Here is a 26058-nt window from a genome sequence, read left to right as displayed (position 1 = left end):
AATTTGTGGCTCACGTGTGTAAGATATTTGGCTTCACCGCCATACTTGCAATGGCTGTGCAACCTTGTCAACAGTTTTCACTTGGTAATGACAATTGAAGAATGTTTTACCTTAATTTGACGATTGTACATGACAGATATTTTTGTCTGTAAATTTGCAGATGGAACGGCAGAACAGGGCTTTCTGGCCTTCTATCGCTCATTGCCCGAGGTATGTTCTTGTTTAGGCCTTCTGCGGTGATTTACGACATGGTATATCATTCACTCCTAGTTCATGTAATTGTATACCATCTTTTTCCCTTTTAGAAACCTGAAACAACTTTCCGTGTGTTCGATCGCTCGGTAAGTGTTCGCTCGTTCACAATGTTGATCTCTGGGGTTCCCTTTTGTATACACAATTGTACTACCAGATGTTGATGAATAGTGGGCAGACTATTACATCACTAAATCAACAATCAGAGCAGTGCACACAAAACAATGAAGGGAAGTTGTACCTGCTGGCGTGCGCGGTAGGGTGTGGGGAGGAGGGTGGGGGGGGGGGAATCAGAGCATGGTGGTTGGAGGGGTCATTTACCCCTTTTACTTGGTTTACTTAAGTCCTCCCACACACTTTATTAATATGCATTAATCAAATTTTCTACAGAAGAACTGGGCTTCTTAATTTGTTTTTGTTTTTGTTTATTTTTTTTTATCCCCTGTGCAATTATATATGTTTTCTAGGGAAAAGTTAAGAAAGTCACTGCTTGTGTTTATCTTTGGGAAATCACTGCACTTTTTAAATTTTTTTTTTTTATTGAGAGCATTGTTCTTTGAAATGATATCTATTCTATGCCCACCCCTCCATGACTGCTCTAATACTCTGTCTTTTCCTCCTCCATTACAGGACTACTATACTGTTCATGGTCCTGATGCAGCATTTGCCGCAAAAGAAGTCTTCAAGACAACAAGTGTTATTAAATATCTTGGGATTGGTATGTTGAAATGTAATAAATAACTTAACAGACTGCTTGCCTTCAGCATATGATATTGTTATAAAAAACAGTGATATTTGCTATTGTATGTAAAAAGTACCTTGTTTTGCAGGTGAAAAGAAAGTTCCATCAGTGATTTTGAGTAAAATGAATTTTGAGAGTACAGTTCGGGATCTGTTGCTTGTACGTCAGTATAGAGTGGAGATGTACAGAGCAAGTAAAGGTGCAAAGAACACATCAGCCTGGGAACTTGTTGCCAAGGTACAAGATGCAATGAATTAGTTAACAATTAAACAGAGAAATTTGTAATGAATGGACTGAACATGTGTTATTTAAATCTTGCTATCAGTGTTGTCTAGACATCTTTTTTCCCTTGAATTGCCGCTTAAATTATTAAATTATTCTTTTCCCCTTAAGAGTGACTACAATGACATTAAATGTAAAGGTTGCATGAATAGAGAAAATGAATACTAACCAAACAAACTCTTGATTATTAATTAAGGATATAATTATTATCCTTGTCAGCACCTTAGGAAATGTATAGAGAACATTTCATATGTGATGTATTTTCATAACTTTATTTTAGGCATCACCTGGTAATTTGCAACAATTTGAAGACATTCTCTTTGGAAATAATGACATGTCTGTGTCAGCAGTCGTCATGGCAATCAAGCTTGGTATGGAAAATGGCCAAAGGGTACGTTTGCTTAAAAATTCATGACAAGATGTACCACAAAGTGACAAGTATGATTGGGTGTTGGGAAGAAGATGCAGCAGAAGCAAACTAAGGAACAAAAGGGAAAGTTACAGCATCAAAAAAATCATTTATGATTAACCTTTTTTTTTCCACAGGTGGTAGGTGCTTCATATGCTGATGTTGCAGCAAGGAAGCTTGGAGTCTGTGAATTTGTCGATAATGATCAGTTTTCTAATCTGGAGGTAAGAAAGATGCTAAATGTGGAATCTCTTTATTTGTTAGGTAAAATAAAAGAATATAAGAGGTACAAATAATGAATGAATTATTTCCTAGGCTTTGCTTGTACAGCTTGGTCCAAAGGAATGTTTACTGCCACAAAATGACACAAGTGCTGATGCAGCCAAAGTATTAGAGGTGATTCAACGAAGCAACATTCTCATATCTGACAGGAAAAAATGTAAGATTTAGTTTGAAATTATGGCAAAAAGCAGGGGTTCCAATAATTTTTCTATAACCCCTAGACACTAGAAGATTTCTGTTGCTGAGGACAAAGTCAATAACTGAGAATTTTGTATATTCAAAATTATACCCATTGTTGTTTTCGCAGCAATTCAACACCTTTTTTCATCTTGATCCTTAGCGCCAATGCTGTTCACTATTTTTATTCAAGGATTGTCTATCCTTTTATTTTCTTTCATTAATAAAGTTAACTTTAAATCTTGTCATTGAAGGTCTGTTGTGTTTATATTATAAACAAAATAATACATGGTTGCTTTTGGATATAGATTTATTCTTCTCATGTTCAACTCAACATCTCACTTGTTCACTGCAGTCACTTGTGAGCTATTGAGTTGAACACTGGAAAAGAAATTCCACATCTTTGCATGTCCATGTATTATTCTCTGTATATCTCATGTCATTTGGAGTGATCAAAGTCAATAGATATATGGATATTTTGGTTAGTTAAAATGTCCATGGTGAAAAAAGACTGTAATGTAACCCAAGTTGATAGCAACAAGTATTATGTTTTATTTGAAAGGGAGTTTGAAAAATCCAGGGTTAATTAATGGCTTAAATAAATAGGATAACTATAGCTTACTGTATGTATCAATTTGTCATGCTTGTAGCTGAGTTTTCCAACAAAGACATAGTACAGGATCTCAACAGGCTTTTGAAGTTAGGAGCAAGTGGAAATAGTGGAACTTTGGGTATGTCTTTTGTTATTTAATTTACAAAACACTTCACTAGAGGAAATAAAATACTTCTGGGTTTGATATTTTGAATGCTGTTTTGGCTAAATAGCTTTCTCAGTCTAATAAATATCTTGAGAATTACCGAATGCATCAGACAAGCATCGGCAGATGGCCCAGTGAGGGTAACATGAATAAAATTTATTGTTGCTCTTGCTGTCCATCAACTTTTCAATTTTCTCCCAATACAAAGAGAAGAGTGTTTGTTATTTCAAGTAAGAATTGATTAACCCTGTTAACTCCCAAGATCTGATTGTTAATTCTCCCCTCTAGCTGCTAAACATTTCCTTGTAAATTAGTTTATAACTAGAATGTGGTGTTAGATCAAACTATCCATGATGAGTTTGAGTATTCTCATTACCTGGTTGCTGGATAATATATGGACATTATAGGGGGAAGTTGATCACTTCTTGGAGTTAGAGGATTAAGAGACAACAAAAGTTACATTAATTTCAATATAATATTCTGTTGGACCATATAAACCCATGGAAGTCAAGATGACTATATTCTTTGGCTACGTCATGCAAGAAAATTGTGAACAAGGCGAAGAATTTTGTTTTTTATTTGTGGATAAAAATTAAAGATACTTTTGCTGGTGTCTTTCATGCTTGTATTATTTACAAACAGTCTGAGATTGATTAACGTCATTTAAATTGTACTCAGTGAATGTGAATCTCCTTTTTGCAGCAGAGATAGACTTGACTCATGCGACATCTTCTCTAGCAGCTTTGATCAAGTACTTGGAGGTAACTCACCAACTCTTTATTGTGGCAGACATTTTCATTGTTTTGTTGCCATTATACATCATGTATTCGTACCTTTTTAAAACATTTCTTTCACCTATATATTCACACATAATTATTGTAAGTTTCAAAATAACAGTAGAATGAAGGCCTGTGAGAATTAATGCAAATATTTTCACCTGACCTTACATCACCTCAAATTTGAAAATGAGTACATCAAAACTGTGCATACATGCATGCTTACAAGTTTAATCTGTAATTATCTTTTCTTGTTCAATGTACAGGAAAATTTAGTTTTTGGAATATGCTACCAATATTTATTCAGACTTTGTTTTATTATTAACTGCAGCTCCTTGCAGATGAGTCAAACTTCAGCCAGTTTCATCTGAGCACATTTGACTTAACACAGTTTATGAAGCTTGATGCTGCAGCTGTGAGAGCTCTCAATCTTCTTCCAAACCCATTAGATGGTACAGTATTACCTTTGGATATATTATTGTATCCTCAGTATTTGCATGTGCATGTGGTAATGGAATGGAAATCATTTAGTTAGATATGGAACTTTTTTCACAATTGGCAGCCTATAATTTATTCATAGCATTCATTCTGCTTAAGTTCCCTTGTGACATTCTACCCTTTAACTCCCATGAGTGACCAAGACAGAATTTCTCCTTACTGTGTGAATACAATATCAAGCAGACAAGTGATGAGAATAAAGGAAAATGTCAATTGGGGGATTATTAATCGATCCAATAGCAATGTCTTTGAACTAGTACATAATTGTATGGAAGACATGTAATTGTTTGGAGAATTTTACTTATGAGATCTTGGGAGCAAAAGAGTTAATTGGCTCCACATATAGCATTTGCCTAATGAAAGAAAAAGTGCTAGTGTTACAGTTAGAATAAAACTGTTAAGACCTGGTAGAGCCTCAGTTTTACTCTTTTATTTGACCTGATTCTTCACAAGTTTATTTAGTTATAGGCTTAATTATTTAAGCATTTATTTTATCAACCTCTAACAGGAATGAACATTTGATCTCAGATTTTTGACACAGTTGTTTGATGTTCTTCCATTCCAGGAGGCAATAAGAGTATGTGTCTTGTTGGTTTGTTGAATAAGGCAAAGACAGCACAGGGACAGAGGTTAATAGCACAGTGGATTAAACAACCTTTGATGGACAAAAACAAAATAGGTTAGTCTACAAATAATTGCAGTCTTACAGCAGGCATACTAGAGTATGTGAAACATCTGTGTGAACAGTTTCTACTGTCATTTGTGAACATTTTAAATTGTTAATTTTCATTTTACAGAAGAGAGACTTGATGTTCTTGAAGTTTTCTTTGAAGACACAGAACTTAGACAAACCATTCAGGTGTGTACATTTGTGGTGATTAACTGAAAGCTTGTGAGTAAAGCTGTTATGTTCATGTCAAGAAGGAGTTGTGATGTATTGCCATGGAAAGGTATTTCAGATCTTTTGTTGACTGATGGCAGTCAAAGAAAGATAGGAATTAGTATATAACAGAAACACAAGTGGATTATATCCAAGTTTGAGGCACTAGTTCAACCTCACTAAACTAAACTTGTATCAAGATAATGAAAGAGTACCAGTACTGATGTAAGTTCTCTTATCTTTAGTTAACCCTCTTACCCCCTAACCAACTAGCATCTAATTTCTCATTACAATATCACTTCTGAATTACTCATTAAGGCCACAAGAATGATGGAAATTATCATTGACTAAAGAAGCTCTTGGTTTTTTAAGCAAATTCTCCTTGTCAGTAGCTTAGGAAATGTATAGAGAATAGTTTGGTGAATGTGCATACTGATATTAGGGTGTATCAAGGGTATAAGTCTTTCCTTCCAAATTCAATAATTAACCTGCCTAATAAAGATATTGTGTATGCTACTTGAGAACTTCAATGTTTTGGATGTGCTGTTATTTTTACAGGAAGAGTTGCGAAAAATTCCTGATTTTTCTCGACTAGCCAAGAAATTCCAGCGACAGAAAGCAAGTTTACAGGTAATATACAGTACCATTAATAATATTTGATTAAGTATGCAAAGAAATAAGTTGTTCAGAGGGCTCATTCATAGCTATTCTTTCAAATATTAAAGTGGTACCCTTGGCTTGAGAAACACAAAGTTACGGATTTAAATAGTCTAACATCCTTGGAAGTTAATGTGTCAAAAAGTGGGATATTTTTTTTATTTGCATCACTTTTTTTCCTTTCCTCTCACTTACCAGGACTGTGTGAGGGTCTACCAAGCTCTTCATAGACTTCCTACTTTCACTGGTATTCTTACTGGCTATCAGGGAAATCACCATGAGCTTATACGCGACTGCTTTACAACACCCATAAAGGTGATTCAGTGAACAACTTTTTATTTTTAACCCTCTGAACTCTAAATATAGTGACTAGCATTTAATTTTTCCTCACAATATCACCCCTGAATCACACATTAAGGTCACATGAATAAAGAGATTTATCACCCGCTAAAGAAGATCTTGGTTGTTGAACAAATTCTCCAGGCCATCACCTAAGGAAAAGTATGGAGAACTGTATGGAGTATAAGCATACCAATGTTTGGGTGTAAAGGACTGATATCTCTTTAACCTTACTACAGCTTTAGTTCAAAGGCTTGGTAATTGAGATATGCCAGTCAATATTCCTAATCTCTTCAAGGGATATTTTCATCTTTGATAAATCTGGAGCAAACTGTAGAATACTGTTTAGAGCAGCTATTTATTTCTTTGAAGGATCTTATTGAAGACTTTCAAAAGTTCATTGAGTTAGTGGAGACCACTGTAGATCTTGATCAGGTGGAGAACCATGAATATTTGATCAAGGCTTCTTTTGATGAAGGATTGCAAGGTGTGATTTGCATTCTTGTTTTATTTTACAGTTTTGTTTTATTTTACAATTTTGTAGTTTCATCAAAAAGTTTAGTTTTTCCAAATGAAACTAACCCTTTAACCCCTAAGAGTGACTAGCATCTAATTTCTCCTTACAATATAACCCCTGAATCAAACATTTTATCAAGGTCACAAGAATAAAGGAAATGATCACTGACTGAAGATCTGGATCTCTTGATAGTTAAACAAATTCTCCTTGTCAGCACCTTAGGAAATGTTAAAAAAAGAAAAAAAAAAGTATAGAGAATCCGCATACTGATGTTGAAGTGTAAAGGTTTAGCCTTATAATGATATGGAAGATCCTATTGACTTTATGAATACTTTCTTTTTCTTTTTCTTTTTCAAAGTTCTTTTAAACTCCTCTGTTGTAAAAGAAAGCATCCACTCATATTTGTTTTTGAGAAAAATTTATTTATAGCTAGGGTGACCTTTTTCCTGTAGAGTGTAGAGAAAAGATGGATGAAATTTTAGAGCAAATACCAGTAGAACTAAACAAGGTTAGTTTTAAGCTTATATTAGTTTTATGATTGTTCTCAGAAAAATTTCATGCTGTTTCATACTTAAAAAAACAATGTTCAGTCAATTGAGTAAAACTTCTTTTTGATTTTTAACCAATCTTTTGTTTACAGGCAGCACGAGATCTTGGTCTTGAAGCAGGAAAATCAATAAAACTGGAAACCAATAACCAGTTTGGTTATTTCTTCAGGATAACAAAAAAAGTAAGTTTCTCTCTGTAAACAATAGTATTATGTACTTATTGACCTCATAGGAGGGTGAAGGGGGGAAATATTTGGTTTAAGGTCATGTCGTGGTAACCTGACATAGTCCAAAGAATTACTTGGATGTGCTCTACCCAGCCAACAGTTAAAGTACTGAATTTCAACGCAACTCATGTTTCCTTTTTGGTGTGTGTGAACTACAGGAAGAAAAGGCCTTAAGAAACAACAAACGCTTTACAACAATAGACACAAGAAAGGATGGAATAAGGTTCAATAATTCAGCATTACGGCAACTGAATGAGCAGTTTCAAGCTTTTAAGGAGACCTACAATGAAGTGCAGAGTAACCTGGCCAATGAAGTGATAAAAGTGGCCGGTATGTAAGCATGTTACCATACTTCCTTGCCTTTGCTAAGTGAAATTGAGTTTCCCTGAGTCTTAATTAAAAACATTGAGGCCCATAGCTATAATTGTGTACACTCCCTGTTGCTTGTCTCAAGCAAAATGGAAAATGAATAGAATTTGACAAACTCTGTCTAGATCCTTGATGAGAATGGTATCTCCCCCCCCTCTCTGCATGGGGAAGAGACTGGTCCAAGAAAAGTATGTTATAAAGATAAGGACACCATTTCAACTTTCATCAAGCCAAAGTCAAGCAGGGTATCATTTATATACATGTGGTGTGGCTCTTGGGGAAAAAAAACCTATGCATCATGTTTACTTTTTTTATGACAGGAGGTTACAGTGAGCCAATGCAAATGCTAAGCGACATTATTGCTCAGCTCGATGCCTTGATAAGGTAAGTTTTCAACCAATCTGTGATTGATTCTGTCTGGCTGGTTGTGAAAGAGTCAAAACTTTTCTCATATCTTTCCAGATGTGTAGTCAGCTTTCGACTTGTTGTGAGCCTTTACCCTAAGAAAGTTCACTTTTTGTTTCAAAATTTGCAAGAGTCATATGATAAAAGCCAAGTGGGTGGAAAAGAATTGTATGCCCAGGCCTACAGGGCTATAGGCTGACTACGCCCCTTGCCCTCCAAGTTCTTACATAAATTATTATGCGCAAGTAAATGGTTAGGAACTATATAGTTTACTGACTTACTAACCCTTTAGCTCCTGTGAGTGATCAAGACAGAATTTCTCCTTATTATATCTATACAATATCATGCAGACAAGTGATGAGAATAAAGAAAAATATCAATTATGGGATTACTAATTGATCTAATACCAAATTCTACAAACTACTACTATGAGAATCATTTGGCAGACAGTAAGGAAAATTACTAATGAGATCTTGGGAGTTAAAGGGTTAAGGTTGGGTGTGTTCTCAATAATAATTATCAATCCATGTTACAGTGTGTTTCTATTAACAAAACTGGCCTTAAGGTATTATGGGTAAACGATAGCCCAATGCAGACAGTGGTATGTCAATTATCTAATTATGTTTTGTAATTAATTCTTCTTTCAGTTTTGCGCATGTCTCAGCTAATGCTCCTATTCCATTTGTTCGTCCAAAAATTACTCCCAAAGGTAAGTCAAAGAACAAGATGATATCATTACTACTTTACAACTTCCCTTCCAAGAACATTTTTGAGCATCAGATGTAATTCATTTGGTATCCTCTCCTTCACCTTGCACCCTTCATCAAGATTTTGAAGGCTCAACATTTTTTTGCAACTGAGTGTGTTCAACCAATTCTTATTGGTTCCCTGTGATGTTTTTTGTTTTTTTCTTATTGGTAGTTAAATTACATATTTAAGCAAGCAAAGTAAGGTAGGCTGAGATTTTAGCAATTGCAGAAAAGAAGCTTCAAACAATTCATGCAATTGGACCCTTTCCTCCCAGATACTAGTTGGTTGTTGTACATGGAAGGTGCAGGTTTGAATCCTGTCAAAGCCTGAATTTTTGCAGGCTTCTTTTTTGCAATTGTTAAAATTGCAGACCACCTGTGAGGATCCTTTCTTTTCTTGATTTTCATCTGCAGGTCAAATTGATTTTATTTTATTATAAGTTGTTACTAGAGTGGTTGATAATTTTTTAATCATATGACTTTCATTATTAATACTGTCCAGACACCAAATCAGTCTTGTGTGAGTCCTTTTTATGTTCTTTTAACTTAACAGGAGAGGGACACATCAAACTTGACATGGCAAGACATCCCTGTCTTGAAGTTCAAGATGATGTGGCTTTTATTTCCAATGATCTCAAGCTTGAAAGAGGTATAATGAACTGAGTGATTGGTTTGTGACTGATAAAACTATTGTAAGGATAATATTGTGTTATTGAACTACAATTGATAAATACTGCTTGGACAACTGGGTCTGGGGCAAGTTTGATACATTTTTTATTCAGTTTTTTGCCTTTGGAAACCATAGGCTTTTAATTTTTTTCAGAATTGTTTTGAGTAGTAAATGAGACAATGATACAATTATTGTTTTTGTTCGTCTTCTTATTATTATTAGTATTAATATTATTATTATTATTATTATTATTATTATTATTATTATATTGATATTATCATCATTATAACTGTATTTTTATATGTTCAGTCCAAAAGGTATGGTTTCCCACATTAAGAAGTCCATCTAAGAGGGCAAATTACATTATGTGCCGATAAATTCAAAGTTTCGATATTGTCCCCCCCCCCCCACACCCATCTGTGCCCCAGGGGTAGGGAATTTGAACATAAATTGTCAAGTCCGTTTTCAGAGGAATACACCTGTTTTTTATGTGGAGGTGTCTGAAGGTAAAGAGTTTACTTTCGTGAGCAGATGAATATCTACAAGAAAGTCATGGTCGCTGATCTTGCCTTTTACAAAAAATTGACCATTAAGTCTGGCACTTGGGTTGGGTTGTCCAGGGGGAATGTTGAAGCTTCAAACTGATTGAAGTATTCCTTGCTTGAGGTGGAGATGAATTGAAATGTAACCTACATGTTGTAAAAATTTATGGAAAAAAAGAAAAAGAGAAAATAGCTCGGTGGAAGTCGTAATTATCCATGAAATAATGAAAAATATAAATGATTAAGAATGTGACTTAATTGTTATGAAATGATTGTTATCTTTATAACAATGTTTATTAACAGGTAACAAAGAATTTTTGATAATAACTGGCCCTAATATGGGGGGTAAATCTACTTACATCAGACAGGTATGTTGGTTGTTATTGTTGTCTTAGAAGCCAATTCGTTTCCTGATCTAATCTTTCTTCAAAGTGACTTTGAATAAATCAGTTTTTAGGGATCAAGATTGCAACCGATACGAGCCCCTATGCGACACAACGCGACTAAAATCTTCTCACATTTGTTAAAAATGAGTCGATTACTTGGGTTCGTTGTCAAAATGTTGTCAGGATGAACGATCCTTTATTGCTAAGGTCAAACAGCTATTTAAGTTACAGTTTATAACTTGGTAACTGTAAATGTACTGCTGGCAACCATTATTCGCCAGTTAGGTGCCAAAGGGTGATTAAGGAATTTCTTGAACCCTTTTACCCTTAGGAGTGTCTAATTAGTAATTTCTCTTTACAATAGCAGTACTTTATAATTAAGAAAAAGATGTTGAAAAAAAAGAAAAGCATCAACTTATGGATATTGTTGAATTTAATAACAAATTCTCAGAGCTAAAATTACAAGAATTGTACGACAGACAGTGAGGAGAATTGATTTTTAGATCGTAGGATTTAAAAGGTTAATTTGGGTCCCTGGCTTGTAGTAATGCTTGTTGTATGTCTCAACTTAATGATGTGTATTTCTGTTTTTCCTTGTTAGACTGGAGTGATTGTATTAATGGCTCAGCTTGGCTGTTTTGTGCCCTGTAGCTCAGCAGAAATTTCCATAACAGACTGTATTTTAGCCCGAGTGGGGTCTGGAGACAGTCAGCTAAAAGGAGTTTCTACATTTATGTCTGAAATGCTGGAAACTGCCTCGATATTGAGGGTAGGGATCTTCGCATATTTTCTTTGATAACACTATCTGTTTAGGGTCACCAGGGAGCTAAAAAATACAGTGAGTCAATCAGGAAGACTTTGAGAAGGACTGTTCTTTCTGTTTCTGAAGTGTCCCTGTTTTGTGAAATTCAGCACATACTTGTAGATGTTACAGTTACAAAGGGCGTGGCTAAGGGGGGAAATTCCAGGGTACACACGACCCTCTAATAGATGTGTCAGCGAAGACCAAACAGACAGAATACTGCAAGTACTTACATCTCTCGGTTCGTTCGAATTTAGAAGAGTTTACAATTGAGTTGATAATGTAAAATGGCAACTATAGAGAGTTTCTTAAGCTCACGCCTTGATCGTTAGCCCTTCGCCAGTATTTGCTCTGACGAAGGGCTAAATCTTGAAACGCCAGCTTTAGAAACTCTTTACGGTGGCTAATTTTACATGATCAACTCAGTTGATAAAATCAAATTATCTTGTTATACTCACCAACCAACGAAGCACCACAGTTTCTTTAGAAACTTACCCCCCTTTATTCGTTCGAATTTAGTTTGGCTTGATAAATTTATTTCATTTCTCATTTGCTTTCTTTCTTCTTTAGTCTGCCACTGAAAACTCTCTCATCATTATCGATGAACTAGGAAGGGGAACATCAACATATGATGGCTTTGGACTGGCGTGGGCGATATCACAGTAAGAAATCAGCAGTAAACCTGGTTCAACCAGGATGTAGTTTATCCGAACTACGAGCAGTCCCTCCTTTTCGGCGAGTTCCTTCGCGCGAGTTAAACAAAAAAAACAACAAAAGAGAATTGATGTTACCAAGCCACGTGGAAATTTGGAACGCCGGAATGAGACACATGAAAAGTTGTTGTTTTTTTTACTCGCGCGACGGAAATCGCCGAAAACAAGGGACTGCTTGTAGTCTATAGTGTATCCTAAAGCTAGTAAGTATGAAATAAACCATTTTCCGTGACACCCATTTTAACCTCTTTTTATTTTTGAGTTAAACTGTAATCTGGCCAGCACATAGCTTATTTGTAACATTTCTTTTCAGCTACATTGCCACCAACATCAAGTGCTTCTGTCTTTTTGCCACCCATTTCCATGAGCTTACAGCTCTCGCGGATGAAGTTTCCACGGTAACCAACCTCCACGTTACTGCTATGACCTCCAGTGGGACTCTCACGCTTTTGTATAAAGTTAAACCCGGTGAGCAAGGAAATTGGAGGAAAAGAGCATGTCTATTCCTGTGGGAGAAACTTAAGCCCAGTCCTAATTTGTTTGGCGCTGGAGAGGGAGGTCTTGGTTCGAACTCTTCGTGGTTGCTTAAGTTGTGTTCTTAGGCAAGAAATTTTGCTCCCATAATTTCTCTCTCTACCGAGGAGTATTGATAGGTACCAGACAACTTTTAGAGAAACTTGAAGAATTTCTACGATGGACTAACTTCCGTTTGGAGAGGAGTATCAAAATTCTAATCCTTTCATGCGACAAAAACCAAGTTGAGTTCCGACCTTGAATTAGATACTGAGCTTCTAAGACGTCCTCGATATTGTACTTTATATGGTCAGCTGTTCTCTTTCTGGTCAGTCGCAAGGATTGCGCACAGTTGCATGTCACTGCTGGAGCCTGGGTTCGACTCCCCGGACCAGAGGTCACATAGGGACAGAGTTTTTAGTTGGTCCCATTCTTCTGTCAGAGCGTTTCTCTCTGGGTTGTCTAGTTCTCCTCTTTCAAGAAAAAGTAATATTCCATTTTGCTATTCGGTCAGGAATAGTGGGCGATAAAGCACACTGGGAGTATGCCCCCTGTGAGAATTATTTGACTTGTCTAGGATCAGGGGCGTAATAATTTCGCTGACAACGCACTTAAAGCGTGGTCAAACGCACGCAAAACGCAATTTTACCCGTTGAAGGCTGTAGCGCAAACAGCCGAAAGCTCGTATTTTAAAAAGTTTTAGCCAAAGATCGTTTTTTAAATTTCATAAGACGTTAAGGTTATTGTTATTTTGTTATATTTTTCCAGGTGTATGTGATCAGAGCTTCGGTATTCATGTCGCGGAACTTGCTCACTTTCCAACAAGCGTCATAGAGGTAAAAATACGTTTACTTATTTAACCACATTTATTTTGCTTTTATTTCCGCGCCTTTGTTTTCCTATTTAGTAGCGGCCAATGGTTAATGGTGTGCCAGTAATTTTGCCAGGATGTAGAAAGTGGAGAAATTTTCAAAGTCGTAACAAGTACGGTCGTGTAGTCTGATTTGTTGTTTATACGTGGTAAGAGGGACTTTAAGAAAACCAAAATGGCGACGGCAATGAGAACGTCGCGAAACAAAAGATCTAATGAGCAGAACATAAGCGAAACACGTGCGTTTTAAAACTTTGTACATCTCCTAACCGTCTAATACAGAACAAAAACGTCAAATCATCAACTCTTACGTCCTCTTAGCAAGGCAACCTCGACAGCAATTTAGTCTTGTTTTCACTTTGAATTCAACACTCTATTTATATGTCTATTTATATGACTGTCAGAAACAGTTAACGCATCGAGCTATTGGCGAAAGTCTTTGAAATTTGATTACGATTTACCACATGTCACCGTAGTGACACCTTAAACTCCTTATAACTGGCTGCGAGACGTGACGTTGTTGGTTGCCTTGCAGCCAATAACGTCATGGCAGAACTGACCAATAGGTGATCAAGAGACGTATCGACAATATTCGACGGGGAAACAAACTTTAACTTGATGTATAACGCTCAAGCCTGTTCAGGGTCCTTGACCCAATCCCAAGGTACTCACGAAGAACGTAACTTAATTTTCTGCATACAAACACACGTACAACCCACAATTCCTCCAAACGCTCAGACGAAGGACTAACGCTCGAAACGTCAGCTTTGAAACTCTTGACGGTGGCCAATTTACGTTATCAACTCAGTAGATAACACTAAATTATCCTGTTATCTTCACAAAAAGGCTTAATTCGGACAATATTTGTGTTCACTGTAATCAAGGGGCCACAGATGTACATTTCATTGTTAAAAAAAGGCAAAACAACTACGGCAACAATTCTGCTCATTAAAATAAGAGTTATAGCAACGTTACATGATAGCGTAATGCCTATCTATAGCATCTCGATGGATCAAAATCTAACCGAAGAAAAAATTAGAAATAAAATCTGAGAAAAGCTGAAACACGTGTAATCTGTACAAACTTCGTTTTCAAGAAACGCTGAAATAAAGGAAATTTTAAGAAACATTTTGACGTCGATCGATTATTTTTCGGAAGTTGTTTTGTTTTGTTTTTCAAACGCGCACTAGCTTACTTGTGGACAATCTCGCAATTAATTTGAAAACTATGTGCATTGAATGTTGAAGGAAAAAAAGGATTGATTTTTGTAACTTAAAGAATGCTTTGTACTCAATTCAACCGTTCAATTTAAGCGCGCAAAAATAGTTGATCTTTACCTCTGAGCAATGTTGTCTAAAACCTAGTTTTCTTTTAGCCCCATAGCTTTCCTTGACTTATTCAGTATGATATTGTGAGATTAAAGCGATAGTTCTAAACTGAATAGTCACTGTAAACTCATATCTGCAACAACAAAAGTAGATTTTCAAAACTTAATTCTCCATTTTCAAGACTAATGAAACTCATTAAACGTTATACCAAGTTTACTCACAAGGAACCACAATTGTGAAAAGGAACATTTCATGCTCTGAACTTTTCTCAGAACTTTGCATGCTCAGTAATGAATGTGCACAAATGCACTTCTAATTCAATAAAAAGAGAGAGAAGGAGAGAGGTTAAAACCACTCAATGTTGTTCCTTATTAATGAAGAACCGTAACATGTCAAAAGTGGTAATAAATACATTGCTGAAAAATAATACTCATTGAGTCCAACCAAACAAATGAAAGAAAAGATTTGCCAAATATTGACGCAGCTTAAATGAGTGTACACCACCTTCTTTGTCGATGAGGTTAAGTAAAAGTATTCAAAGTTCGTCAAGATTATTGATGATCCTTCCTCGATAATCACCACTCTTCATTCTATTAAACAGAATTTCGTTGAAATCCAGGGGTTTGAAAATGTCATATTCCAGCATGGCGATCTCCGCTTGGGTCAGTTTGCTTGCCCCCTCGGCCAACACCCGCTTGCTCATAAAGAATGCTTCACATATGGTGGCTGTGCTGTCATTTTGTGTTTCTTGAGTTTGTGGCGTACTGTTGGTTTCTGCACATAAATAAGGCTCTTTACCCCTCAGAATAGTCGGTGTTTTATCGTTCTTGCGTTTCTGTTTTGCTTTGTTTTTTTCTTCCATGCTTGACGTATTCACCAGCGAACAAGACAGCACACAGAGTTTGAGGCTTACTGTGTTCCCTCACGTTTTGATGGGAGTTGCGAACACAAAAAACGTGTTTTGCGAACACAAAAAACGTGTTTTGCGAACACAAAATACGTGACTGGCCAAAACGTATTGTCTGTCGCACCGGTAAACCATTAGAAAATTGAAACATACTGTTTAAAGTTTATTTTCTGAAAGCAATATAGAAAGGGTGTTCTCCCAACATCCTGCGAGGGTTATTACACAAGTAAACCGATAGAAAGTGCGCCTACTACAGGAGGTGGCTGTGCCGTTATTTTGTATTTCTTTCCCGTATTTTGGGTGTGTCCGTCTAGATGAAGTTCTTCGACCTTCAGGTTAATCAGCGGTTTTTTTTTTGTTTTTGTTTTTTTGTTGTTGCGTTTCTGTTTCGCTTTTTACTGTGGTATTCTTATGGTTAACTGATTTTCTGAGGAGGTGGAATGCACACAGATGTTCAGTGTTTCTGGTTTCTCAACGTTGTTGTGGGCCTGGTATCCCTATGAAGTGTGCACGTATTATCGTCAAACACACGTGTAATCTGTTCAAACCTCGTTTTCAGCAATCGCTAGAATAGGTGAAATGTACGAAAACATGACGTCAATCAATTATTTTGCAGATTTGTTTTGTTTTGGTTTGTTTTCAAGCGTGCCATGATTTTTTCGAGAACAATCTCGCAATTTACATTTTTAAAGTATGTGCCCACTAATATCACTTGCTTTAACGTTTTCTGCCAATCAGATTTGTTTTTACTACCATGGACTTATCCCCATCACGTGTCAATTCCTTGAAAACAACCTGCAGTTCATCACATTCCATACGCAGGGAAATAAAAGTCCAGATAATAATCACCAATCAAGGAGCCCCCTTTTTATTCCCACTTGAAATAATATGAAATATGATCCTGTTCTCTTATCTCTTCGTTCATTATATTTTTACTTATTCGTGGAGCAACATGGATATTACTTCTAAAATCAGATGTTTTTATCGCCCTCTTTTGTTTTTACTTTTGAGTTTAAAGAGGACATAGGCAAATATATTACTGAGAGTGTAAATTAAGTATTCCATGTTAGAATTCGACTGCTTGTGAGTAACTTGAGATAACGTTCACGTAGTTTGAATGGACAGAGGAATGGTGAAACAAAGTATTTTTAAAATCTACTGTTATGATTCCTGGAATGAGTTTATAGCGTGACCATTCATTTTGAAACTATCGTTTTAATCTTTCAATATCTTACAATATCATACTGTATAAGAAATGAAATGCATCAGGGTTTAAGGGTAGACGAAATGTATACACCGTCGTTTAGAGAGGTGAAAATTGAGGAAAGGACGTGAACATTTTCCAATTATATGATATTTCTGAAAAATGATACTCATCGATTGCATTTCGAAAAGCATAGAATAACCAAGAAAATGATAGAAAAATCTGGCAAGTAAGTGTACAGCACCTATTTTTGTTGAATGGGTTAATGAACGTATTTACAGTTCGCTGAGATTAGTGATGATCCTTCCTCGATAATCACCACTCTTCATTCTATTAAACAGAATTTCGTTGAAATCCAGGGGTTTGAAAATGTCGAACTCCAGCATGGCGATCTCCTCTTGGGTCAGTTTGTTTCCTCCTTCGGCTAACACTCGCTTACTCATGAAGAATCCGCTGCATAAGGTGGCTGTGCTGTCATTTTGTGTTTCTTGTGCTTGTGCCGTAGTGTTAGTTTCTCCACAGAGATGACGTTCTTTATCCTGCGAGTTAATCGGCACTTTTTTGTTCTTGCTTATCTTTTCTGCGTTGTTCTGTGATACTTGCATGGTAAATTTACTTATTGGAATGCTGGAAAGCGCATAGATGTTCAGTGTTTCTCTGGTTTGTCGACGTCGTTGTGGGTCTTGCATCGTTACGAAACGTGCATGTTTTATAGCCAAACACACGTGTAATCCGTTCAAACCTCGTGTTCAGTAAATCGGTAACATAGGTGAAATCTACAAAAACATGACGTCAATCAATTATTTTGCGGATTAGTTTTGTTTTAGTTTGATTTCAAGTGTACAATGTTTATTTCCAGAACAATCTTGCAATATACATTTTTAAAGTATGCGCCCACCAATGTCATTTGCTTTGACGTTTCCTACAAATCAAATTGGTTTTAACTTCCATTGATTTATCTCCATCACGTGTCAATTCCTTGAAAACAACCTGCAGTTTATCACATATTCCATATGCAGGGAAGTAAAAGTCCAGATGATAATCACCTTGATTGGCTGTCGCCAATCAAGGAGCCCCCTTTTTATTCCCACTTGAAAGCCTTTGAAATATGATCCTGCTCTCTTTTCTCTTCGTTCATTATATTTTCACTTATTCGAGGAACAACATGGATATTACTACTAAAACCAGTTGTCTCTATCTTCCTCTTTCGTTTATTCTTTTGAGTTTAAAGTGGAAATAGGCAAATATATCACTCAGAGTGAAAATAAAGTACTCCAGGTCAGAATTTCGACTGCTTGTGAGTAACACGAGATAAGGTTTACGTAGTTTGAATGGTTTTAAACTCACAACATCATACTGTATAAGAAATGAAATGCATCAGGGTTTAAAGATAGACGAAATGTATACACCGTCGTTTAGAGAGGTGAAAATTGAGGAAAGGACGTGATCATTTTCCAATTATATGATATTTCTGAAAAATGATACTCATCGATTGCATTTCGAAAAGCATAGAATAACCAAGAAAATGATAGAAAAATCTGGCAAGTAAGTGTACAGCACCTATTTTTGTTGAATGGGTTAATGAACGTATTTACAGTTCGCTGAGATCAGTGATGATCCTTCCTCGATAATCACCACTCTTCATTCTATTAAACAGAATCTCGTTGAAATCCAGGGGTTTGAAAATGTCGAACTCAAGCATGGCGATCTCCTCTTGGGTCAGTTTGTTTGCTCCTTCGGCCAACACTCGCTTACTCATGAAGAATCCGCTGCATAAGGTGGCTGTGCTGTCATTTTGTGTTTCTTGTGCTTGTGCCGTAGTGTTAGTTTCTCCACAGAGATGACGTTCTTTACCCTGCAAGTTAATCAGCACCTTTTTGTGCTTGCTAATCTTTTCCGCGTCATTCTGTGGTACTTGCATGGTTAATTGGTTTGTCAACGTTGTTTTGGGCCTTGCGTCGTTACAACTATCGCCAAACACACGTGTAGTCTGTTCAAACCTCGCGTTCAGTAAATCGCTAAAATAGGTGAAATCTACAAAAACATGACGTCGATCAATTATTTTGCAGATTAGATTTGTTTTGGTTTGTTTCCAAGCGTACAATGTTTATTTGGAGAACAATCTCGCGAGACCTTTTTTTAATTTTAAGTATGCGCTCAATATTCTCACGCGGTTTGACGTTTGCCAATCAGCTTCGTTTTAGTAACCATGGATTTAACCCCATCACTAGTGCAATTCCTTGAAAACAACCTGCAGTTTGTGACTTGTTACTTCAGGTTAATCAGCGTTTTTTTGTTCTTGTTCAAACTACCCGACTAACTAGCTTAATGATAATTACTAATTACTTCTAAAGTGTCGCACGGTGCTAATTTGGATTTCATTAGCACTAATTAGAGCTAGTTACAGAACAATCGACTGTTGTGGAAGTTTTAGTCGAGACAAATTAATAACGAGTGAAGTCAGTTTCGGTTTGTAATCATACGAGTGATTAACAAATCGGACGACTGCGAAGCGGGAGTCTGATTTGTTAATCACGAGTATGATTTGTGAAATCACGCGCGCCGCACGTGAATACAAAGGGGGGAGAGGAAGAGAAAAGTTGTTACTTAAAATTTAAAACGAAAGAGATTTTTTACAATTGTAATCAATTCTGTGATTGGTGGATTTAGCTAAGTGGACTTAGTAGGTTCAAATGTCTTATAACCCTCAATAAGTTCTCAGACACTCGCCACTCCTAAGACCCAATTTCTTTCACACCTGCAGTTTATATTCGCGTAAATCACTTTTTGAAGGAAAAGATCAAGTTAAAATCCCTTCGATAAAAACTTTGTTGTCGCCCATGCTGATTGCTATAACGACTAGGTTCGAAAAGCGCCTGATCAACACTGGTTTTCAGACCTTTTTCCGTGATGTCATGTATTTTCAGTCCCTAACTCTTGTTCACGGCGAACCGTTCCCCGATCCTCTTCCCCTTTCTCGGTGTTTTCTTCAAATCTAGTCGTACCGCCATCCCAAGCAAAAAACCATTAAATTCGTGCTCTGAAACTTCTGTACTTCTTTTGTTTTCTTATGAGGAAGTCTCCCTTCTTGAACAAGATGCTGTTTAACTGATGAAAATACCTTGTGTTTTAAGGATTCGTTAAAGAGAATGGGAAACAAGAACCAAAATGAAAGAAAACTAGAAAGAAATATAAGCAATATTGATGTTTGAATGACCTGGTGGGCGCTATTTCGATCAGATCACCTAATACGGTTGCAATCGCGAAACACAAGCTCTTTAGTTCGCAGGAGTCTAAAGATAATGCGGACAAATGTAACAACCGTTGTTACTACAGCGGTAACTGCTTAGGCTCCTTTGGAGCCGCTATGATTTCGTGCCGACCACAAGCGCGGTTCGTTTAGCGTTTTCATCCAGGTAATCCTCCCGTCATCCGCTTAGGCGGACTTAGTTATCATCTAAGATTTCGTAACAATTGAATCACTTCTAACGCCCTTACAGCCTGAGCTATTTTGCGAGACTTTAATATTTATTCGATATATTGATATTTTTTCACAAAGACAATCACTACTCTTTTTCCTTCAATTATTTTCTAGATATTCGCAGAGTTCTCTCATACTAGTTACTATCTTTCCTTTGTTGCTTTCCCTCAATCTTTTATCTAAGATCTCACTGAAATTCAAAGGTTTAAAATCGTCTATGTCCAACGCGTGCAACTCTTGTTGCGCAAACATTTCATCCTCTTCAGACATACTCCCTCCGCGCAGATACAGCCTGCTCCTCATGAACTTTTCCATTACGCTTTGTCTTTCTGAATTTTCAGCCTCTTTTTCGATTTTTCCTTGGTGCTTGACGGAGAATTCAGGCTCCTTCCCCTTGCGTTTGCCATCACAAGAACGTAACAGATTGGCCTTGCCTTTGTAACAGCAATATTTCTCTTTCTGTTCCTCTATCTCTGTCATCTTAACTTTTGTCTGCGTACTGAACAGTTTCACGTCTTCCATCATATGTTACCACCAGTACCAAGCTACGAACAAGGTGCATCCAAACCATCCGTGGGCTCCGCAATTTATACTCATGGGTTGCTTCGAGACGTGCGCAACGATCGCGTGTAGGACTGCTTGTGAGTCATTTCTATTAATTGGTGTCTCCAAACTGACGTCTCCAGTTAAAATTATCGTTAAATAGGATTGTGACGCATGTTGTTCGTGAAACACCAACCCTTTTCTTTAGTGTCAAGATTATAGGGTAGCTACAGTGACCTAAACTGCTAATTATAACTTAGAAGATCACGACTCATTTCGATGATGAATTTTAAGTATCTTGTTTATTGCTTTTCGTTATTGGCCCGGTGATGATAAAAATTTGATGTTGTGTTTCTGAGCAATTTTTAACTGATTGTTCAACGTAGTGTAGGGCTTCTTTTGCCTTTGCTTTACTTCGCTCTGTGATTGCCCCAGCGTTCTTTTTTTTTTTTTTTTTTAACTTTAGCATTATTTAGAGTACTCTTTCACCCCTTACAATATAACATCAGTATCCATATTCTCTGCACTCTTCTTTATACATCTTCTTTCATACTGAAAGGAGAATTCGTTTGACAATCAATGCTTCTTAAGTAAGCCATCATTTTCTTTACTCTTATGATCGTAATGAATTACTAGGAGTATTACTGTAAGGAGAAACTAGATGCTGGTCACCCTAAGGATTTGATGGGTAAATAATAACTGTTTTCTTTTAGTTTGCGAAGTTGTTTTGATACCGTCGCCTCTGATTTCTACTTTCACAAAAATGGGCATTGCTGATTTGGTTAAGCTTAGGAATTAGCGCCGAATATTATAAATAACTGGCTGAGTTTTGATTAAAATTGTTTTGAAATTAATGGATGGGGGTAAATTTCTAAAGAAACTGTGGTGCTGCGTCGTTGGGAGAATATGATAAGGTAATTTAGTGTTATCAACTGAGCTGATAACGTAAATTGGCTACCGTATAGAGGTTAAAGGCTGACGTTTCGAGCGTTCGCTCTTCGTCAGAGCGACGAAGGGCTCTGACGAAGGGCTAACCCTCGAAACGTCAGCCTTTAAACTCTGTACGGTGGCCAATTTACGTCATCGACTCAGTTGATAACACTTAATTATCCTGTTTTTAATTTACTTTATGACGCGTGACGCGTTATACCGATACATCTTAATCGTATTACTTACTGTTATTTATTGATTTTGGAGGAAATTTATTTATTCATTTAGTTATTTTTTATCGTGAGGTTGTTTTGAAAGTGCCCCTGATGATGCATACAGTTAATTTAGCTTACTTCCTTTACAGTTATTGCTGATTGGGTTAAATCATCACTGATTAGCGCCATGTTACTGATTGGGTGGAACGTGACATGTTGTTTTGAAAATACGCACGTTTTACCGATACCTTTCAATTTTCTTAATTACTCTTATTGATTATGGAGGAAATTAAATGTTGTTTTGTTATTCTTTATGGCTGTTTTGAAGTTGATGACGCACATAACGAAGCTTAATCAATAATCATTTAACTATTACTAATTACCGTGACTTTAACCGCCGCTAATTGAGTTTCAATACCGGTACATTTGCATCTCTGATACGTGCCTTACTTCCCAGAATTCAAGCGGCGTTGGGTTATTTTGCCAAGGATTTCGCGCAATTCGCACGACGGATATCATAGGGGAAAAAGTTGTTCTTGGTCTATTTCAGACGTCAACTGTTATAAATTACACTGAAAAAAAAAAGGTCGATGGTGCTTGTAATTCCGCAGTACATCGATTTTTCTTGAGAAAAGAAACCTGCTCCAACTTCAGAGTCAATTGAATGCGACACTAACAACGTACGTTTTTTTTCTTTGAGTTTTCTTTGGTTCCTAATGATATTTCCTCAGTTGTTTTTACTTGATTTTAGTTTTACGACATGCAATCGAAAAACGCTCTATGCCAAAGAACGAAATTTACTACGAGATTGCAAGAAACAAACAAAGAAACAACACGGAGTGTTGGTTGCCTATTGCTGGTGTTTTTTCTTGCCCCTCAGGGGCTGGGAAAAACATTACACAACTCGCAAAGTGCCCGCACGTATTATATGTTAAACAATCGAACGAGGTGTCTTTATTATTCTGAAAATGTGACGCACATCACTAATTAGATCTCATTACTGGTAATTAGTGTTACCGGATTAACCTTACTTGTTTTTATGTTTTGGAAATTAGCACAAACATTTAACTTTTCCAAGGCTGTACTATTTTGATTATGAAAATTTGTGATTAAATTACGTCACTGTTGTCTTCTAATCACTAATTAGATCACTAATTAGATCTCATTACTGGTAATTAGTGTTACCTGATTAACCTTGCTAGTTTTTATGTTTTGGAAATTACCACAAACATTTAACTTTTCCAAGGCTGTACTATTTTGATTATGAAAATTTGTGATTAAACTACGTTACTGTTGTCTTCTTTTACAGTTTGCCAGGAAAAAAGCAGCGGAATTAGAAGATTTTCAAGGCAGCACTGCGTCCTTGGGTGATGGAGTTTTAGGTGAGAAGATATATTCGATTTTGTGGCATTTCTTCGAAGAGGTCCGAAAGAGAGACTGTTTTTCAGTGAAAGGGGCTAGATCATGACTTACGCTTGCGCAGTTAGAAAGGAGAAAACACTAATAACAACGGGCTGTTGACAGTCTTTGCCGTCTCGTTTCATACAATCTAGTAAACCATTAAAGCGAGAATTGTCTAATTGTTGAATTGCAGTTTCCTCGAATAATTCTCGACAGTACGTGACCAAAACACCTTGTGATTGTCGGCTATTACAACAACGCGCTCCACTCCAGGGAAAATAGTGATTTGGCCCAATCTGGAATGACTCAGCGCAAGCTCACAGAGTGATCTAGCCCCTGTAGAGGATGGGTTGTAGTCCAACTCAATCCATTCCGTACCCTAACGGATGATGTTTAACAACTATGCATTGTTAGATTCCAAGCTCGATAAAAGCCGTCTGGTTTTTCTTTTTTCAATGAATACTACCCATTTTAACGGAAGTGAATTCGTTAACTATGTAACTTACTGCTGACTTTTGCCAGAGTCTTTACTGCTAATTTTTAATCGTGTTTCATGACGGATTTATTTCAGACTCTGATACAGGCACATCGCCAGCCAAGAGACGGCGCATGGTGAAGCAGGTGGGTACAAGAAAATGGTTATCTTGTCCTTCTTCCAATGTTGCAGGTCGGGTCGGGTATAGAACGCCTGTAAAACTTTGAACCAAAGGCTGATTCGGTGTACCAGCTTGCTTATACTGAGAGGCTACTCCTCTAACGAGGCATGTCACTGCATCTTCCAGTCTAGTAAAGCAATTTTCAAGTGAATAATATTGTTCATCTTACTTCGCTCTGCGATGGTTCTATAGGACTCTAGACAGTCTCTCAACCAATCAGATACAGCATTAAACAAATCATTTTTTAGACACTCGCACTGACCTGCGATTCAGGCCGTTTGCCAGTTTATCTTTGGGATTCTCGTTGACTCCTTTTTTTAATTTTTTAATTAAAAATCAGCCGTTAGATTACCATGATTTTGGTTTATGACACTCAGATAGTTAATCGAAATGCGCCCATAACAGCGTGGTAGAGTGGGTTTTGTGATATAAGACATAGATCTCTGTTGTGCTTTTAATTCGTGACGCACCTAGGTGCTTAAAAGATAGTTTCCGATTTCTAATATATCATCTCGTGTGATAATTCATCTTTAAATTAAACGTACCTTTATTGGTCACGATGAGCCATTTTGCTTTCTTTTTGTCTGTTTCCAAGGATGGCGAAGAAATAATCAAAGATTTCCTCAGTCAAGTTGCCAAGTTGCCAGTTGAGTCTATGACAGAAGAGAAAACCTCACAAGAGGTAGCGAGATTAAAGGAACAAGTATTGGCCAGAAACAATCCTTACATTCAAGAACTCCTTGCCAAATAAGGACGTAAACAGGAATAAGAAGGACTATTACGACCCCTTTAATTACACTTTAATGTGGAATTAATGAATTGAAACTGTTTATTACTCTGATAGAATGGTCAGAAATGTTGGGAGGTTGCAACACGTACATGCTGTATGCCAACCCAAAAGTATATCATACTTGTGATCAATGAACCATCGTCGAAAAACCGCTGGCTCAGAAGATGGTTCTCTCGAACACTGATAGAGTTTTTCCATGTAGAAAATTTTACTAATGGGTTTAGAATATCACGAATGTTTTTTGGCATGATGGGTGTTTGTTACTGTTAAATCGTTCTAAGAAATTCGAAGGAACTAAAACGTTAATATTAGGTTATGAAACGATAGAGAATTAAAAACAGTTACGATGATTTCCTTGTATTGCTTTGCGTGTCCTTGCTGCGAATAATTTTCAGGTGTGACAAGTGTGAAGCAAACTAACACATGGAAGATTTCCAACGGCCTGCCTAGAATCACTATCAATGTAAATCGTGATTTCCTCGTAAGTGAGCGCAGTGGCCTTTTTTTGTTGTTTCGTTAATTTGATAAGAACTGTGTCAATCAAGATAAAAAAATCTTTAATCAGTTTTAATGCAAATTAATTACTATGAACGAAATCCACGCCGGGATCGAGTCCTTTTCGGGGACGAAAAATGGTTATTTTAATCAGGTTATTGGTTGTTTAGAAGCCATATGATTTACACATTGATTAAACATATTCATTATCGTAACCCTGAGACAGGCTGCTGCTTTCTTGTTTAATCGCTGAACTCGCAGTTTACATGGCGAGTGTCGACCTCAGACCGCATCACTCTCAATCACTCAGATGCAAAACTGAACCTTACTTCAGCATGTATATTCTCCATACTGTTCTCTATAAATTCCCTTAGGTGCTCTCAAGGAGAATTTGTTGAACAATCAATAGCTACTCTTAGATGATGATCGCTTCCTTTTTCTCTCGTGACCTTAATGTTTGATTTAGGGGTGATGTGGTAAAGGAAATTAGATGTTTCACACTCAGTGGTCCGAGTCAAACCAGACAATATAAATGCGAAACAAGAACGAGTCTTGCTTACGCGCGTCTTCCAACGCACCAGTTTTTATTCACTCTGAGTAATGAGTGGCTCTTAGTGATATCAACCTTAGCTCTGATCGCCCGTTGTGATTACTTCGTTTTTTGTATATCAACCATCAAAAAATGATCTCTATCATTTCCTCTAACTCCAAATTGTAAAGGGTCTTCATGGATGCCCCCGCCTC

The 26058-nt window shown here is 36.8% G+C and overlaps 1 protein-coding gene across 1 annotated transcript; it reads left to right on the top strand.

Moving 5' to 3' along the window:
- Positions 1 to 23: 23 nt before the first annotated feature.
- Positions 24 to 25529, top strand: LOC131793690 (DNA mismatch repair protein Msh2). The gene is made up of 30 exons (XM_059111144.2): positions 24 to 84; positions 161 to 210; positions 306 to 341; positions 883 to 970; positions 1083 to 1231; positions 1557 to 1667; positions 1823 to 1909; positions 2001 to 2124; positions 2795 to 2875; positions 3605 to 3663; positions 4010 to 4130; positions 4742 to 4855; positions 4974 to 5035; positions 5615 to 5686; positions 5912 to 6028; positions 6425 to 6539; positions 7022 to 7077; positions 7210 to 7299; positions 7503 to 7674; positions 8034 to 8097; positions 8766 to 8827; positions 9421 to 9516; positions 10383 to 10447; positions 11067 to 11234; positions 11838 to 11929; positions 12294 to 12448; positions 13262 to 13329; positions 23282 to 23354; positions 23945 to 23994; positions 24625 to 25529. Exons 1-30 carry the CDS (start codon positions 51 to 53, stop codon positions 24778 to 24780), a joined length of 2787 nt encoding a protein of 928 aa, XP_058967127.1. The 5' UTR covers positions 24 to 50; the 3' UTR covers positions 24781 to 25529.
- The last annotated feature ends 529 nt before the right edge of the window (positions 25530 to 26058 follow it).

The sequence above is a fragment of the Pocillopora verrucosa genome, chromosome 9 (assembly GCF_036669915.1).
Source record: "Pocillopora verrucosa isolate sample1 chromosome 9, ASM3666991v2, whole genome shotgun sequence".
Lineage (NCBI taxonomy): Eukaryota > Metazoa > Cnidaria > Anthozoa > Scleractinia > Pocilloporidae > Pocillopora > Pocillopora verrucosa.
The sequence above is the reverse complement of the archived record's forward strand: the minus strand, read 5'-3'. Positions and strand labels throughout refer to the sequence as shown.